At 40.0% G+C, this 18,549-nt stretch overlaps 1 protein-coding gene across 2 annotated transcripts in view; it reads left to right on the plus strand.

Moving 5' to 3' along the window:
• Mllt3 (MLLT3 super elongation complex subunit) overlaps window positions 1-18,549 on the plus strand; it is a 265,674-nt gene that overhangs the window by 148,338 nt on the left and 98,787 nt on the right. For both annotated transcript variants that reach the window (XM_087904864.1, XM_085686236.2), the window contains exons 3-4: window positions 10,055-10,137; window positions 16,129-16,272. In XM_087904864.1, coding sequence (XP_087760990.1) covers window positions 10,055-10,137; window positions 16,129-16,272 — 227 coding nt within the window. The remainder of the gene's footprint in view (window positions 1-10,054; window positions 10,138-16,128; window positions 16,273-18,549) is intronic.

Consider the following 18,549-nt stretch of genomic DNA (forward strand, 5'->3'; position numbering starts at 1 on the left):
TTTCTGTTGGAAAGAGAATAAAGCAAAAATTGAGGAGTGAAAGCTAAGTTACTGCCCTTGCTGGACTGCCCTCCTTTAGTGGCTCTGTGAAGTTTGATTGTGGTGGTCTCAGCTGTTTATTTTTGTTGGAAATGGGTTTTGTATTTGATTTATTATATTTGATTACTTCATAATGCATGGCCATGTCTGTCACCCGAGCACAGCTGGTAGCTCTCTTGCGTGTGTCACCGTGTATTGTTCTCTGGCTTTGGAAAAGAATAACACATCAGAATAAGAAATTGAATTGTGAGCAATACGAGAGAATATTATTGTTATGCCTTTAAAAGTAGCTCTGAAGACACTACTGATTTAAAGGGAAAAAAACCCTTCTCATTTTGGTTGGAAGGTACATTTTTAATATGAGCTTATGCTTGAGAAAATAAACTTTTCTCTCCCAGTATTCTGAATAGTCACCACTCTTGTGCTCCCCTTCTGAAACCGGTGTTTCCCCCATTGTCACGTGGTTTTCTTACCCTAAGAAAATAGCTTTGCACTTGCGATCTTTTATTTTTGAAAAATTGCCCTTAAAACTCACTGCCTTTTATATGGCTAAAACTCTTCAGTTTTAGAATGCTGCTTTTGTACTGTTCAGGAACAGGGGCAGGTTTTTATTTAAAGTTCATCATATGCTAAGAATATGTCTAGTTATCAAATCTTAAGACCCATTGCTTTCTCTGGAGCTTGTAGCACTGAAAAGTGTAAGGTGCGAGAAATGAGACTGAAATGTGAGGCATATCTGTCCAATCAGGACAAGGGGGATTTGGGATGGATGAGAAGTCCTATTAGACACTATGTAGGAAAGAACGAGTGCCCCTCACCTTAGAGGAAACCAGGTGAGAGCTGAAGGAGCGCTGAGAGGTCGAGTAAGGACAGGCCTCTCAGTGGTTGTTTGTGCATCTTCCTGTGTCATCGTAAAAGTTATTTATTTTCTTGCAACCCCCCCCCAAGCCTTTGTCTTGTTTTTCTTTTAATTCTTACACATGACCCGCTTACTCCATGCTCCTTGCTTCCGCCTCTTTTATTGTTACTCCACTCTCTTGTCTCTTTGTAGCTCCCTTCCTTAGTATTTTCTGTGTGCATATTTCTTCTCTATTCTTCCCCTAATTTTCTGTGTGCGTGTTTCTTTTCTATTCTTCCCCTAGCCTTGTTTCCTTTCTCAGAATAAAATGTAGCCTCAGATGTAACATTATCTGGGATGCAAGGTTGGGTCAAAACCAATGCCAGAGGAGTTTTCTGCGTAGTGAAATCATTAGGTGATGCTTAAAATAATACCCTTTATTGGCCTTTTATATACTTGATTTAAAAATGCAAACAGAGGGCTGGAAAGCGGCTCAGCAGTTAGGAGCACTTGCTGTTCCTAGGGAGTATCTGGATTCTATTCCCAGCATCCACAAGGGAGCTCATAAGCATCTATAGCTCCAGTTCTGGGACTCTTGACACCCTCTTCTGCACTTCAGGTACATACATGGAATGCACATGTTCAGACATCTGAACAAAACCCTTATATACATAAAATGTGCAAAAATTAATCTTAGAATAAAATTTTAAAAGCTACAGAGCTTTTAACACTGGGACCATTTCTCAGTTGCTTCCTTGGAAGGTCATTCTCTATCTACCAAATGCTGCCTTTTCAGACAGACCTGAAATATGACTGCTTTGTGTGAGATTTTGGTGTTTTTTTTTCTTTTTCTTCTTCTTCTCCCAAACCTCTTATCTTTTTGCTTCTTTCTTTGTTCTGTTTTTCTTTTGGGGAAAGAAAGTGCAGCTTTCCATGTGTGGCCTACCCTGTCATCTAACTCACTTCTTTCACCACAGCCTACCAAGTGCTAGGATAGTGGTCTTTCATGGGATAAAAATCTCAGCGCGTTTCTGTCTGAATAACTCTCCTTAAAAATTAGGTTTATCTCTGATATAAACTTTTTAAAGATGGAGTTTTGCTTTTCCCATCCAATTAGCCTGGAAATGTATTTCCATTGGGCTATTTGTTTAAAATTGTAAGATCAATTTCCTGTGCTTTTGGAGGAAATGTAGGCCAAGTTGCTAGGAGAAGGATCAACATTAGCCTGGAGAATTGTTGACTATTTCCTAGCAATTCCTATTGTTTTCTAGTTTGGGATAGTTTTTGTTTTGGTGGTTTTAACAAATATTGTTACAGTAAGTTCCTTAAAAAATGGTTGTGATTGTATTTTCTTAAAAGGAAATTTATTGACTTAGTTTTAGCTACCTGGGCTTGGCTAATTCTGACAGAATTTGTGTCAAAAGGCTGGAGGGGTCACTCAGTTGATAGAGTGCTTGCCTAACATACCCAACACCTCAGTAAGATCCTCAGCACCATGTCAGCTACAACAAAACACAGTGTAGAAAACAAACAGCTTTCTACTGAATTCCCTCTTGGAGAACATACCAGTCCTTTTTTTGTTGGGTGATAAACTACCATGACCATGAGCAACTTAGAGAAGAAAGAAGTCATTTGGTGGTGCGGGAGAATTGTCTGTATTCTGTCATTCATGTTTTAAATAAAACGCTGATTGGCCAGGCAGGAGGTGTAGGTGGGAAAACCAGCCAGGAAGTGGAGATGATGCAAAGAGAGCAGGAGAATTCTGGGGAGGAGGAAGTTGATTTCTCCCAGTCATGCCCAGATCACCGAAGAAGCAACATGTGAGCTGCCCCACTGAAAAAGGTACTGAGCCACATGGCTAAAATAGATCAGAAAAATGGGTTAATCAAAATGTGAGAGTTAGCCAGTAAGAAGCCTGACCTAATGGGCCAATCAGCATTATAACTTATAGGGATATCTTGTGTGGTTGATTTTCTTTGAGGCCTGCCAGCTGTGGGGTACCAGGCGGGGACAGAAAACACAAACAAGCAGGCCCAACATGTTACAATTTGGGGCTAATGATTTCTGAGGGAGAGTCTATGATGGCAGAGAAGCTTGATATGGCTGCTACCAGTGTAGCCAAGAGGTGACATCTTATCTACACACAGGAAGCAGAGGGCACAGGAAGTGGGGAGAGGCTACAGCTTCTCCAAGCCCACCATCAGTGACATAATTCCTTCAGCAAAAGTACACCTCCTAAAGGAATGGTTCTTAACCAGTGGGTCACAGCCTCTTTGGGGTGGTCACATACCAGCTATCCTGCACAGCAGATATTTACATTAAATTTCATAACAGTAACGTAACACTTATGAGGCTGCAAGAGGATAATTTTATGGTTGGGTCACCACAACATAAGTAATTGTATTAAAGGGTTGCAACATTAAGAAGGCTGAGAGCCCCAATCCTAAAGGTTCTATAATTTTCCCAATGACCTGAACCAAGTGTTCAGATAAAGTACATGATCTTTAGAACACACAGAGAGGATAAAGATTTTCCAAACACGTATGGAAACTTCTAAGTTACCAGCAAGTGAAGTCATCGTATGGGTCCTTGAAAGTTTTGCAGTTTGACCATCTTAGAGTTGGGAGCTCGTAGTTTAGATCTAGGGCTATTCTGGAGCACTGTGACATAAATGGCCCTTTCCTATGTGTAATTTACACCACCCCCACAGGCTGCGTCTGTGTTATTTTGTGCCACCATTTTCAAAACTGCTGTGTATATGATGGCCTTTTTGTCATACTCTGCTTGACGTCTTGTCCTGTTTCCTTTCTTTCTAACTCCCAGGCCTGTACAGTTCCTACTTTTAAAGCTTACATTAAAGTTACATTTTTTTAATTCAATCCAGTTTTATAAATGAAAGAATGTACCTTGGGTAGAGGTTGATGGTAAGAGTTACATCAGGACTAACTAGTTTGGTATGATAAGAAATAGAGAGTACGTTTGGCGTCACAGTGTTAGCAGAAGGCTCTCCGGAGGCAGTGTTGTTTGAGTTGGGCCGTGTGGTAAATCTGAAGGAAGTAAGCTGTGGTCCACTACTACTCCAGTCAGAGGGCTGTGTTTCGTTGGTGGTTTCTAAAGCTTTATGAAAAATGTTTGTGTTCATACATAGTTGTCTGTTGCTTGTGGAAAGGTTTATATTTCAGAATTGCACATGAACTTTCAAAATGAGTAAGGTGAAAAACTCCACAATACAGTTCAAAAAGGCCTGATGCTATCTTTAATCCCTTTTCAGGAAAATGAAGAACATGTAATAAAGACAAAGGGAGAAAATTTCGTTTGTCTGTTGTTTAGAAACTGGCCAAATAGAAGCAGTGATGAATAAACATGTGTGTGTATCTCTCTCTTTCTTGTGTGTTTGTGAGGGGGGAGACTTATAAATATGAGTCCACATGTTCTTATAAAAACAAATACAGAACCCAACTGTTGATTTTTGTTCTTTTTAGAATGTCATACTGCACAGGCATAGGCCATGTTTAGGGATAGTGTGGTAAGCTATCCCCCTGGTGCTCCAACTCTTAGATGTGGATGCCAGGCTTTCAGACGCTGGGACGATGAGATGAGCTGTGTCGGGCACTGTGTTCCCTGTTTCTGGAGACTCTGCTGAGGTGAAACTGAACTGGCAAGGGCAGGAGTCTAGAAATGCGCAAGCTGGAAGCAACAATTGACACAAAGCAGTGATAATAACCAGTCTATATATAAGGAGATTGGTGTGTTTCCTTCCTGAAGGGTTCAGTGTAGTAAATAAAGTAAGACCAATAATTATCAATGGGCAGCTGGGCCATGTTTTTTATAGAAGTATTCAGACCAGCATAAATCATAGTGTCTAAGCAAATAGTCTTTAGAGAACTGCTTTGGAAGGGAATTTACCAGCTGTTTTCTTGAGAAATAGCGAGATAGGTGTTGCTTAATAGTGTCTTTAATGCTTAAATGATGTCTTTTGGATTTGATAAAGGATTTTTATGAGGCTTTTTTAAAACCAAAAACGGGTCCAGTTATTGTATAAATTAAATTTATTTTTGTATATGTAATTTGTTGTGTGACCACTAGTTTGTTTATTCATCTAAGAAACTTTCTTTTTCTGTAGTAAGTGTACCTCTTTTTCAGACCTTTTTTCATAAATGAAAACAGTAAAATTTTCACTTAGAGTTTACTCATTAATAAGTATATGGATTTGTATTATTCTTTGTTAACAAAGTTATGGCCTTTTGTCTTCCTGTGTGTCTTTCTTCCCCTTGTATGATTTTCCAAGGTCAGAATAAAATAGGCCCATGTTCAGTGTGTGCAATTAGCTTTAGCCACACATTGTGTGCCTGTGTCTCTGCTGTACCTACTGTTTTGAAGAAGTTGCTTTAGGAAAGCACGCACCACCCTCACTGGCTCCATGTCTTCAAGTCTGATCCTGCTTCTTCTCTAGAACTAGCCCAGACATTCATGTTTAGGGTTCTAGCATTCTAGAGTGAAGAAAGCTCCCCGATATTCAGACAAGAACTATATATTTATATCACTTTATTTGTTATGTTGGTTTGATCTAAACCTGGCTAGGAAGATGGCTCTGTCAGACAGGTGCTTGCTGTGTGATCCTGAAGACTAATGTTAGATCTGTAGAACCAATGTGAAAACTGGCCAAGCTGGTATGCTCTTGTAATCCCAGTTTTGGGGAGAGACAGGCAGATCCCTGAGGTTTGCTGTCTAGCTATCTTAGTCTTAATCAAGTACCAGGTCAGTAAGAAACCCTGTCTCAAAAATTGGTACATGGCTGGGCATAGTAGCACACACCTTTAATTCCAGCATTCAGGAAGCAGAGACAGGCAGATCTCTGTGAGTTGCAGGCCAGCTTGGTCTACATAGTGAGTTTCAGGACAGCCAGGGCTACATAATAAGATCCTGTCTCAAAACAAACAAACAAACAAACAAAAAAATAAACAACACAAAGGTGCATGGTGTGTGGGGGGAAATGAAACCCAAAGTTGACATCTGGTTTCCAGAGGTACATGCACGCATACCTGTATGAACATACATGTATGTACATCTGTACACATATACACAGTTTTAATTTGTCTTTTAAACATTTTTGTTATATTTAAATTTATAATTGTATGTGTGTGTGTACACGCACATATGTGTGGAAATCAGAGATAGCTTGGGGAAGTTGGTTCTCTTCTTTCTTTGTGTGTGTTCCAGGGATTGGACTCAGGGAGTCATATTTGTGGCGAGTGCCTTTACTGGCTGAGCCACCACACTGCTCTTACTATTTACTTCTAGTTAAGAATTCAGGGTACTGTATAGGTATTGTTTGTTGTAAATGAAAACTTTACATTTAAAAATAATTGAGATGTTAAGTTAATAAATATTTTCCCGTGGGACCAGACTTATACATAACATTAGTACACAGCAGATCGCTTCCTTTAGGAGGCTGGAAAAAAAAAATCCCAAGATTTTCAACTCGAAGATGTACCCACTAACAGCTGTTTCCTATAATTGGAGCAATTCGCATGCAGAATAGAGAAAATGAATTATACAAAAGGGTTCAGAGAGGAGCAGCCATAACTCCCTGGCGGGTGCCGCAGTCCACAAAATAAACTTCCTTCAAATGACACTGGCATTATTAATCCCAAGCAACCTGGACACCAAAACCGCTGTCTAAAAATAATTCCATTAATTCTTTGAGGATTTCATACACTGAAATTGCCATTTTCAAGGGCCCCACAGTTTAGAAAGGCCACATGTGTAATGATGCCAGCCACCAGCACTGGGTGGGGCTGCATGTTCACCCCAGTCTTCAGGTCATTTGAATATTCATGAAGATTGGCAGGTGGTCAGGGGATGAGTGACCGCCACTATTCTTAATCCTTTTGCTCTTTCTTTTTCTTTTAAATAGAAAAATGTTCAAGATAAAGTGAGTTGCTTAATTCTTGACTTTTTCTGATGTCATTTTGGGAGATGATTTTTATCAGGTGGGCTAACAGAGATAGTCGGATGTTAACATCTCGGCTTCAGCTTGTTTGGTGGTACATTTCTATCTATAATTCTTGAGATTGAGGCAGGAGGACGGAGAGTTTCAGGCTAGCCTGCGCTACACGGTGAAACACTGTCAAGAAGAAACAAAACAGACCCTCGTGGTCCACTCACTTTTGTGTAGCCATATTCCTGTCTGTGTCGTGTGTAGCCAATATTCATGTGTATCACCAACATCCCTTTAAAAATAAAACTCCCCATGTTTGCAGTGTTCCCTGCCTGCAGTCACCTCGCACACTGCAGCAGTGCTTGCAGGTGTATAGATGGTGCTTTTTCCCTGTTCGAGGGGAAGGAAGCGGGAAACTGCCTACAGATCTCCATCCCAAAGCTGTGGCTCACAGTCCTGTGTTCCAAACCCAAGCCTTTCTTCTTCTTCCTGTTTCCATTTTGTTTTCATCTGAGAGGTTATGTGGTGATTGGCTTGCGTGAGAATGGGTTTCTACGTAGAGCCCCTTGCTACATTGTGTGTATGGATCATCTACTTGGTTTGTTCAAGCTGTCATGACAGAGTACAGTGGACCTAATAGCTTAGAAACAGGACGTGTCTATTGCTTGTCATTCTGGTGGCCTGAAGTCTGATGTCAAGGTGCCATCACGTGCAGATTCTGATGTGAGGGTTCTGTTTAGGATTGTTGACTAGCGTCTTGCTATGTGCAGATTCTGATGTGAGGATTCTGTTTAGGATTGTTGACTAGCGTCTTGCTGTGGGTTCACAACGGGGGGGTGATCAGGGTGCCATCACGTGCAGATTCGGATGTGCGGATATTGTTGAGGATTGTTGACTGGCGACTTGCTATGTGCAGATTCTGATGTTTCGGATTGTTGACTGGCATCTTGCTATGTGCAAATTTTGATGTTTCGGATTGTTGACTGGCGTCTTGCTATGTGCAGATTCTGATGTTTAGGACTGTTGACTGTCTTCTTGCTGTGGGTTCCCATGGGGGAAGTGATCAGAGAATCTTTGGACCACACTCCTACTAGTAGTTCTTTGGGAATTTTGCACAGAGAGTTGAGTTTTGACCATTTTCATCCCCTCCCCTATCTTCTCAGCTTCACCATCCCCCCACGCCCAGTTTGTGTCCCCTCTTCTCCTGATGCGCATCATGCCCAATTGATGCGGTCCAGATGTGCACAGGTCTGTAACCTGCTAGAGCATGGTCGATCTAATAGGGGCCAAACTCCCGAAAGTTCTCACTGTGAATAGCCCTTCAGCTCGGAGTGAGGTTCCATATCCTTCTCCCCTCTGTCCTGTGGTTTGTTTGCTCTTGGTTGGGTTTGCATAGGGGTTACCGCAGCTGCTGTGACGTCATGGATGCAGCTACATGTTGTGTTCAGAGGGTATTGTAGCTCTATGTTCATCCACTGTCTCTGGCTCTTACAGTCCTTTCCTCTCTCATCTGCAACCACCCCAAACCTTGGGAAAAGGAGGTACGTTCTAGGTGTTCCATTACTGTCTCATATTCTCTGCACCTTAGCCCGTTGTGTTCATTGCATCTACTGCACATAGAAGCTTCTCTGAGGGTTGGGAATACAAAGTAAACTCATTCATGAAGGTTTCACCTCTTTACTTGATCACCTCTCAAAGGACTCTTGTGATACCATTAACATCAGAGATTAGAATGTCAACACAAGAATTTGGGGGAGCACAGACATTAAGGATATGGCAATCACCATGCTTGTTCTTCAAACTATTTAGAGGAGGATTCCAAGGTTCAGGGAAGTGAGGCAACTTTGTAGAGGTAGACTGAAGATTGAACAAGATCGTAGATTGGCACTCAGGTGTGCCAGCTTTCGCACCTTGATCACCTGACCTAGCTTTAACTTTCCAAGGTAAAATAGTGTTTGTTTTTACTCTGTCCATGAGGCAAGGGGAATAAACAGGCTGGGTTTTTAGTATGTGGTTTGAAGGAACTCTGTTTAGCTTCAGAGTAGTGTTTAGATAATTAATGCTTCAGGTGGGTGTAAGGAGGTACTCTGTGACCCAGGAAGACTTGGTGAGGAACTTGCGGTTTGGATAAGGAAAGAAGAGTGGAGGGAAGCATTGAGCGTAGGTGGGAAGTGCTGGGCATGTCTGAGGGAAGCCAGAGTTTGAAGCCCAAGGGTTGTGGTGGGAAACACTGTAGGGAAGCCTGGGCTGCTGATGAGGGCTTGGTGTCCGGGAGTGCATCTTGACATTTAGTAGATCTAGTTTTACGTTGTTACACTATGGAACCACCTTCTTTTAAAGATGCTTAGTGTACTGTGTGTGTGTGTGTGTGTGTGTGTGTGTGTGTGTGTGTGTGTGTACGCGCGCATGTTTGAGCATATATGTGTACCACATGCATGCAGGAGGCTGTCAAGCTTAGAAGAGGGCAACAGATCCTTTGGAACTGAAATTGTAAGGTGCCATGTGCATGCTAGATAATGAACCCAGGAGCAAGTGCTCCTGACTCTCCAGCCCACAATACTTAGCAAGAGTAAATTCAGTTGGCTTGTGATTTAGAGAGTTGATTTAGAGAAATAAATTTCATTTTCCAAGGTCTCTAATTCTCCAAGATCTTGCTTTAATTTTGTTTTAGTCTAGGAAATATGAAGATCGTTTATAGTCTTACCATGTGATTGAGTTTTGGGAGTTTTGTGGTGGAATCTCATTAACCCTTATTTTTTGGTGGCTTGGGGAAGATGGAGACATTGAATCTTAGTATGCATGAGAAATGACAGAGCCTGGGTTTCAGATCTCTGAGGAAGGAGACCACACAGGACATCTCAGAGAACAGCAGCTTAGGCAGGGAGTGAGTTTCCTCAACTCCCAGTTTTGGCTGTTTCTTTACTTAGAAAATTCTGTAGTTCATTTAGTCCTTTTTAGCTTTGATTACAGGCCCTGTCCTGTTTCTGAGAATTATAACTAAGTCACTCACTGTGACCATGGTTGACTGTAATGAGCTATACTCCACCCAGATTTTAATTAAAAATATGGATAGGGAAGTTATTGTTTTAGGTCCCTGAGAAGAAGGAATCAGAGACTTTACTGTGAAATGGGAAAGGGTTGTGAAAATTGGGCATGCTTTAGATGGTGGAATGTTTATAGCAATGTATTTTCGTCTGCCAGACTTACCTTTCCTATTTTCTTTTTTAATTTTGCAGTGTGCAAAGACCCACCTTACAAAGTAGAAGAGTCTGGGTATGCTGGTTTCATATTGCCAATTGAAGTTTATTTTAAAAACAAGGTATGTAATCCTTACCCATTAATCTCTCAGAAGATCCTCTGTTAACCAAATAAATAATGTTTAAACTAATACATTGATAAAACTTCTAATACTATATAATATTAAAGCTAAACTTGACTGTAGAATTTTTCGTTACCACAACTCTTTAATCATAGAGGAAATGGCTATAAAAATAATTTCAGTAATATAAAGTCAGGTTATATAAAAATCACTAGATATTCCTTGGTAGAATGATTACCATTCTGAACAAGATTGGAGATGTTTATATGGAAGAGAAGGGGAATTAGAGGTTTTCCAGATGTTCCTGGTCTTGCTTTCATATTTAGGATTACAAAAAAAATCCTGTATTATCTTTAGATGAAAAACATACATGATCGGTATATAAAGTTATTGCATTCTGAGGTATTATGGGTTCGACTGCATGGAAAAGATGCCAGCACTCTATGACATGGATGATTGCTGAACCTCATGGGCTTTCCCTTATTCATGATCTGGTAGGTAGGAGGGTCCATCTCAGAAAGTAGTTAGATGTTGTAACATTATCTCATTCATAAGTAAACATTTATTCAGTGCTGGGCTTTTTGCAGCATTAGTTTTCTGGGTTTTGTTTATAAACATGATAGATGATTGTCTTTTTTCCTTGGGCTATACCTTTGGAGACAAGCAGGAGCCGAATCAGCAGCATAAGATGCAGTGGGCTGTGCGTGAGTGGGGAAGCTAGTACACCTACCACTAAGATCCCATGCCCGCCTGCCAGAGCTACTGCTTGCTGCTTATGCCCTGTAGTCATGGGTCAGTGATTTTGGTTACCTCCCAGGAAAGCATTCAGCCTCGTGTCAGGCCTGCAATAGTGCTTGCAGCTTTTAAATAATGCTGTTCCTTGCTTTTCATTCAAAGGTATCGTAGTTTCTAAATGTGCCCTAAAGTGAGACAGTTCACTTTCAAAACAAACGAAAAAGCAACCGAGAAAACAGAATTCTGTTCTTTGAGTCAATATTCCATTAAGTCTGGTCCTGCGGACAGTAGCAGCAGCAGCTCCTAAGAGCAGATGAGAAAGACGTTTCCCCAGTCCGCCAGATTTACACAAGCAGCGTCCCCAGAGTGCAGCCTAGGATCTTCTGTGCTGAATGGCTTCGGTGCACAGGGTCAAAGCAGTGACAGGCCACTCTTTAACACTCAGCACTTTCCACACCAACAGTGGCTTTTCCATGCGTACAAGGCTCAGCCTTTCAATTCATCAAAGATTTCCGTGTGACTATAAAGCTACATTAATATCATCTCATAAAATAAGAATGTGTTAGTGACAGGGTATGTTTTATTTTTCATATTTTTTTTTCTCACTGTATGTGTCTACTTACCACACTTCTGTCATGTCATCTTTAACAAGTCTTCAACCCCTATTAATTAGGGTGTACACACACACACACGTACACACGGGGCTGGGGAACAGAGACAGAAAGACACAGAAAGAGACAGACAGTCAGGGAGACACACAAAAAGACAAAGACATGCTTGGCAAGAACATTTTTCTGTACTAGTTTGGTTTCCTACTTTGACTTTGAGCAGAGGCTCAGTGCTTTCCTAGGTTTGCAAGAACTTTTGAGAAGTAGAATTCATCCCTATTATGAGATGTCTTAATACCTATTCTTTTTTTATACCTGAATACTATTCTATTCATCTAAATAATTCACATTTTGATTTTCATTTGTGTGTTGATGGGTATTTGACTTGACTCCACTTTGTGACTCTTAGGAGTGAGGCCACTCTGAATAGTCATTTATTGGTTTTCATGTCAACCTGTGTTTTGAAATCCCCCTGGGATCATATAGTCCTATTATATGTATGTACTTATGCTTACCTTTTGGGACAACCACTAATTGTTTTCAGAGTCACCATGCCATTTAGTGCATTTTATATTCCCTTTAGCAGTATTAAAAAAGTTTGAATTTTTCTAATGGATTTTATGTTCATTGTTTTCTTTTTAACTATGATTATCCTGGTAGTTGGGAAACCACTCTTCATTGTGGTTTTGATTTGCATTTCTTTGAAGACTTATGATGTTGAACATCTCTTCATATGCTTATTGTCCATTTATTTATATTCTTTGGAGAAATGCCTTTTCTTATTTTACAATGTGTTTGGAAATGATTGTGTTTATGAGAAGGCATTTGGAGCCTTTCTTCCTTTCATAACCACTGTCTTTTATTGCTGTGGATATTTAATTAATGAAGATGATGTTGGGCTTCTCGCATCCTGTCATACCCTCATAACTAGTGTTCTAATTTTATCCAGTGGTTAGATTATACTGTTGGAAGAGTCTAGGCCTTCACCCCCAAAGCGTTTCTCTCACAGAGTGAAGCCCCTGATTTCCTGTGAGAGAGATTGTGACTGTGGGTACTCTCTGTCACTCAGGTGAATCTGATATTGCACTGCCTTCAGCTTGGACATAATCCCCGCACATGGGAGGCAGTGGCAGGCAGAGCTTTATGAGTTTGAGTCCGGCCTGGCCTACATAGTGAGTGCCAGGCCAGCTTGAGTCGGGGTTGAAAGCATGTGCCACCACACCTTTTTAAAAGCTGTGGCATGTGAACTGCGGTGCTGCTTCTGATTGATGCAGGACTGTAGCGGACCCCAGGAACTTCTTTGTTTTGTATCCTGAAATGCAGTGCTAATGTTGATATCACCCCCTAATCTCAGATTCTGGCAGCTATTATTCTAGTCTTTTATTTTATGACTCTGGTCGCGTAACTATTTTAAATGCCTCTTGTAAATGAGTCATACCGTGCTTGTCTTCTGAGACTGGCTCATTTCATTTCGTGTAGCGTCCTTGCAGTCTAGATAGACACACTGGTTTTCTTCTGACTGAGCTGACTAATGTGTAAACTGTCTAGCAACTGTCGGTCATTTCTGCAGAATTTTCATTTCATTTTGAGTGTAGTGTTTATTATTGTCCTTATTATAAGTATCTGTGGTCTCGAAGAGTGCGTGTGCACTGTAGAAATAGTTCCGTCCTCTCCCGGTCTTGGGCTTGCTCTGATGAGTGTGTCTTCAGTTCTGCTCATTGGTTGGAGACAGCAGAGTCAAGAGGGCTAGTAGAGTCTAGGTTGTTCTCTTGAGTCTCTGAGTGTCGTTTTGTATTTGAGTACAATAAAGCCAGCCTGTCTATGAAAAACATTTGTGTTTCAGAAGATAAAAACAGCATTCACATTGAACCTAGATCAGTCCTGGTGCTCTAGTTTGAAAAGACTCCATGCTTCTTTCTCTCAATCTGTTCTCAGAGACAGTGTGTGGGAATGACAGGGACTGGAGCCTGTGTACAGTGAGGGGAAATCTGATGTCACCAAAGCAGATTGCCACTCCAAGGAACATGTTTGTCTTATATTTATAACAAATTCACATTTTTCTTATCTAGATTTGTTTTATGTGTTTAAGTGCTTGCATGTGTCTCTGTGTATCATGTGTGTGCTTGCTCCCCTCAGAGGTCAAAAGAGGCACCGGATACTCGGGAGCTGTAGTTATGGCTGCTCTTCCATCACCTGGAGTTATATGCTGCTGTGGGTCACCATTCACAGCCGGGAATCTAACCTGGGGCTTTGTAAGCTGCTGAGTCACATCTCTAGCTCCTTTTATTTGAACTTTGAGGAGTAATCTTTTCTGAGGAGGAAAACTTAACATCATATTGATGTCTGTCTTCTAAGCAGAGATTTCTAGTTGATCAGAACACAGCTCTATGGGCATATTCCCCTCACTAAATTAAAAAAAAAATAAGCAAGACCAAACAAACAAGCAAACACCTTTAAGAGAAAATTGCACCCGGGATTCAGAAGCACTTTTTTAGTCCGAATCCTTAGGTTTCTCTGAAAAGTAATGGCCTTTTGTTTTGTTTAAACCTTCTGAGGGCTCATAAGGTTACTACTACTGCTCCATTCTTCTATTCTTTAGTGGTGTTTATTTATATTTGTCAATATATTTTTCTTTAAAAGTACACAGGAATGAATGTTTTTATGAAGAGAGTGTGGAATAAAATTACCAAATTACTTAACTCTACCTAATGATTGTTGAGTACATGATGTAACTATTTTCAAGTTTCTTTCCATGTGTTAAAACATGTTTAAAACATGTTAAAACATGTCGGCACAGAGCCTGGCTGGGTTATGATATGTCATACTTTAATATTTTTCTGTGTATTTCCCTTAGTTTACTTACATATATATCTCCAAGTAATAATTTAAAATATCTAAATGAAGAGGCTGGAGAAATGGCTCAGCCATTAAGAGCACTTATTGCCTTTGTAGTGGACCTCAGTTTGCTTCCCCTTACCCACAACTCCATAACTCCAGTTAAAGGGGATCTTATGCCCTCTTCTGACCTTTGTGGGTATACATAGATACACTAAGATACCTACACATATATATGAAGTAAAATAAATAAATCTGTAAGATATCTGAATTATAGTCTGTGGCAAAATGTAGCTCATTCTTAAGTTTTTCTATTGTAATCAGTGCACCATGAATACTTGCAGTCATATTTGAATATTTCTATTCAAGAGATTCTTAGTACTAGAGTCAAATATGATGGACATTTATTATTGCTAGATCTTACCAAATTGATTAAAATGTCTTTATCGATTATATTTCCAATTTCAAGGTTGACTACTGCTTGACTTCTTAATTCTAAGGTTCCATTGAATAGTTAACAATTTTGAGGTGAGATGAGACAAAATTATCATAATTCAGAGGGTGATAATTATGCTAGTGGAGGAGGGGTATATGAGAGATGCCTAATTCAGGTTGCATTGGGTGGGCTAGGACGACTCTACAGAGGAGCGTATACTCCGCTAGATCGCCATCTGTCAGTGTAGTCTAACATACTTAGCCTTGTAGGGAAATATAGCGGCAATGTTAGGTATGGGGGGAGCATTCTGTGATAAAACCAAAGTCATTAAGTACACAAAACATGTGGGGACTTCAAGAACTTCAGAAATGTGGAAGAAGGAGAGAATCTTGTAAGAAGGCAAATAAAATACAGGAAAGGTGCTGAAAGACTATGCTAGTTGTTGCTAGAAATGAGAATGTATCATTGAAAATGATGTGCCTTTAAAGGCTTTTTAAAAAAGTAATGGAATGATAATCAGATTTTTTTGCATTAGAGAAAAGTCAGCCACTTGTCATTATGGAGTGTAGACTGAGGCAAGCTTGAAAGCAGAGGACTGCAGGAGAAGTCGTGATGGTCTAAGCTGAAGTGAGTAGTTCCGGTGTCCAGAGAGGAAGACTAGGTAGATCTGGAAGAAAATTTGACTGAGATGAAGACGAAGGAAAGAATGGAGGATGAGTTTTATGAGCTTTAATGTTGATAAGCAATCACCACTACCTTTGTGAAGATAGTGGCATGGCAGATGAGGGAGAGCTGGCCATCAGTTGTGTAAAGGAGGTATATTGAGACAAGAATCCCAGAGCCAAATTACGAAGGCTCTTCTGTAGCATATATTTCTCATTAGATTTTTAAGCTGATATCCATTGGAAACTGATGACATTTTAACCAAGGAATAAAAGTTAAGTAGACATTGGATTTCTATAGATCGTTTTGAAGGCTGACTGACAGAAGTACTGAGAAGAATGCATCATTGGAAGGCCTAGCAGAAGTAGGATATGTGATAGTTTGGACAGTAGTCAGCAAGGCAGTAGGACGGAAGTCTTGACTTAGGTGCTGAAGGTAGAAGGAATAACATAGGTTTCCATTGGGTGGCTGTGTTCGTGGTGTGGTCTACTTGAGACACCAAGGGGAGATGGTGAGTTTATTCTTCTTGGTTTTCCCCTAACACAAATGAATTTTTCACGTATTTGTAGATTGCTTTATATGTATTCCCAGAAGAATCCTTTTAAGAACTACTTTGACTCAACTGTTAAGTATCTAGGACTTTTCTGTTCCATATGTGAGTAAATCTTGTTTTTAAATTTTCTGCTTTTGCCTCTTAATTTCCTTCACCTCCAGGAAGAACCTAAGAAAGTCCGCTTTGATTATGACTTATTCCTGCATCTTGAAGGCCACCCACCAGTGAATCACCTCCGCTGTGAGAAACTTACTTTCAATAACCCCACCGAGGACTTTAGAAGAAAGTTGCTGAAGGCAGGAGGGGTAAGTGCAATCTCTTTAAAAAAAAAAAAAAACTTTCCTCTTAAAAATATTGCTTGCTAGTATGTGCATTGACATTCTGGAAGAGTTCAAAGAGCAAAGTACAATAATGATTTAACTGTGGACCCGTGGTTTTGAATATAGAGGAAGGCAAACCCTGAGGCAGGTGCAAATCTGAAATGACATCACTGGTTAGAACAGCCTTAACATCTCAATAGGTCAAGTGTTTTTGACAAAGCTGTGTGTGTTACTTCTCCTAGGTATATGTGAACAAACACCTTCATCCTTGAGAAGGTGCTGAAAACAGGCCAAAGGAATGATCCTGCCCAAGAGAACTCAGAACCATTGAGTGGCTGGAGTTACTTTTATGAGCCTGGTTAATTCAAAGATATCAAAAATCCCAGCTAAACAAAGGCAATAGTAACTCATGAAATCCACGTCTGTAGAGCTCCCTAGTCTAGCTGAGGTCAACTCTTCAAGAGAGTCTCTTCTTCATGAGCAATTACTTGCCAACTACTTATAAAATCTTAGAGATGGGCTTGTGAGTCTTGTTTTATGCGCTTCTCGAGTCTTGTGACTCTGTTTCCTCCCACTTGGAGGTGTGTTTGAATATGGGAGAAATATCTATGTAACAAAGTCCAAAACAAGCAACAAACTGCACACAATTAAAGACTAGGATCTGCACTTGTCCATGTCAGTTTATAGAAGGCTTTTGGAAATGTTGAAGGTTATGTGAAAAAATACATAAAATGGAGTTGCTGTCCAAATTTTCTTTATCGTAATGAAGGGAAATATATTTCTTTCATATAACATGTTTGAGTTCTTTGAATATCTATTTTTTATTTTTGAGCTGTAAGTAGGAGAAATTTCTTTTAGATGTAGGTAATGGGTGGGATATTTTTGTCCTTGTACTTGGTATTGCTGGCACAAGCATTTAAGATATTTGTTTTTAGCCAGTTCAGTGACACAGATAAAGATGATGAATTGACTAAAATCTGCTGTAAGATTAGTGTCACCCAGGCCATCAAACCCCTTCTTCAGATGAGCTTTCTCAGTCAGCGTGTGTGCACAGCTCAGAGGCACGGCAGATCCAGTTCAGACGTCGGCTTGAAATTTGTTCATCACTCTCAGGTCCTCTGGATTTAGCTTGTCTGGAAGGGTTCTATGTAGTTTTGTAGTCATGAACTTAACATTTTCTTTAGCATTTATAAGCTCGTTCCACATCACTATAAACTCTGCCTTACGGCTGTGTAGGACACAGTGGATTCTTTTGGTGCCATGCTCTTCCCCTTAATGGGTCATAGACAGTTACTCTACAAACTGTCGCACAGCTTTGAACCCTGGCACGAGAAGTTGCCTGGCTACACAATTGTGTGGCCATTTTGAATTATGTGGACCCATTTCTTTTACAGCCCTGTTTCACTAGGTTTTTGTCCTTTTGATTGAACTGCTAAAAATACATTTGAAGCTATGAAGTGTTTTTTACCGTGTTTAGTTCTTCACTATACTAATAAGTTTGTAGGTGATGGGTTAAATAGGTTTTGGAGAGCAGCCTCAGAAACAAGGAAATATGTGTTCCTGACAGAACGAGCTTTTATAACATGTTAAAATTTGGGACTTTATTGCTTCTTGGCAGTTTGTATAAGTGTAAAAATGGGGAATTAATATACATTTATTAAGAAAGTTGTTTTTTTTTAATGAGCCTTTTGAATTGTTTTAATCATTAACAAGAGTGTAGTGTAGAAGCTACCTATCTACCTGTCCTTAGCAGTAACGTGGTCTGTTATAATTCCTGGTACCCTCAGTAGTTTTATTTTTATGAAGGTGATGCCTTAGGCTTTTTGGATATGTTTTTGGATAAGTAATTGAATTTGTGGATTATGGGACTTGAAGTTATCAGATTAATGATAATGGTTATAGGGAAAGGTAACTATGATGTAGAATATTTTATAATAAGCACGTAATCCCAGAATGTGGAAAGGTTAGAGGTAGAGATAAGGCAGTGCCACATCCTGGTGTAGTGTTTATTTTGGTCATTTGTTATACTGGTGTTTTTTTCCCAGTGACCTCTGTGACTTCTAACTTCCTTCTTTGTGTTTCTCCAAGTAGCCTTTTAAGCCTGGGGATATTTTCCTATTAAACTTCAAATGTGTCTTGATAAGTTTAAAATGTTTGCAATGTGGAATATTCCTTGTAGAGATCATTTGGCATGCTTACTAATTTATTTAAGGGACTTACTCCAGTGAGTTTCATTACAAGGAAAAGCTACAATTTCATTTG

Source organism: Myodes glareolus, chromosome 3 (genome assembly GCF_982192425.1).
Source record: "Myodes glareolus chromosome 3, mMyoGla1.1, whole genome shotgun sequence".
Taxonomy (NCBI): Eukaryota; Metazoa; Chordata; class Mammalia; order Rodentia; family Cricetidae; genus Myodes; species Myodes glareolus.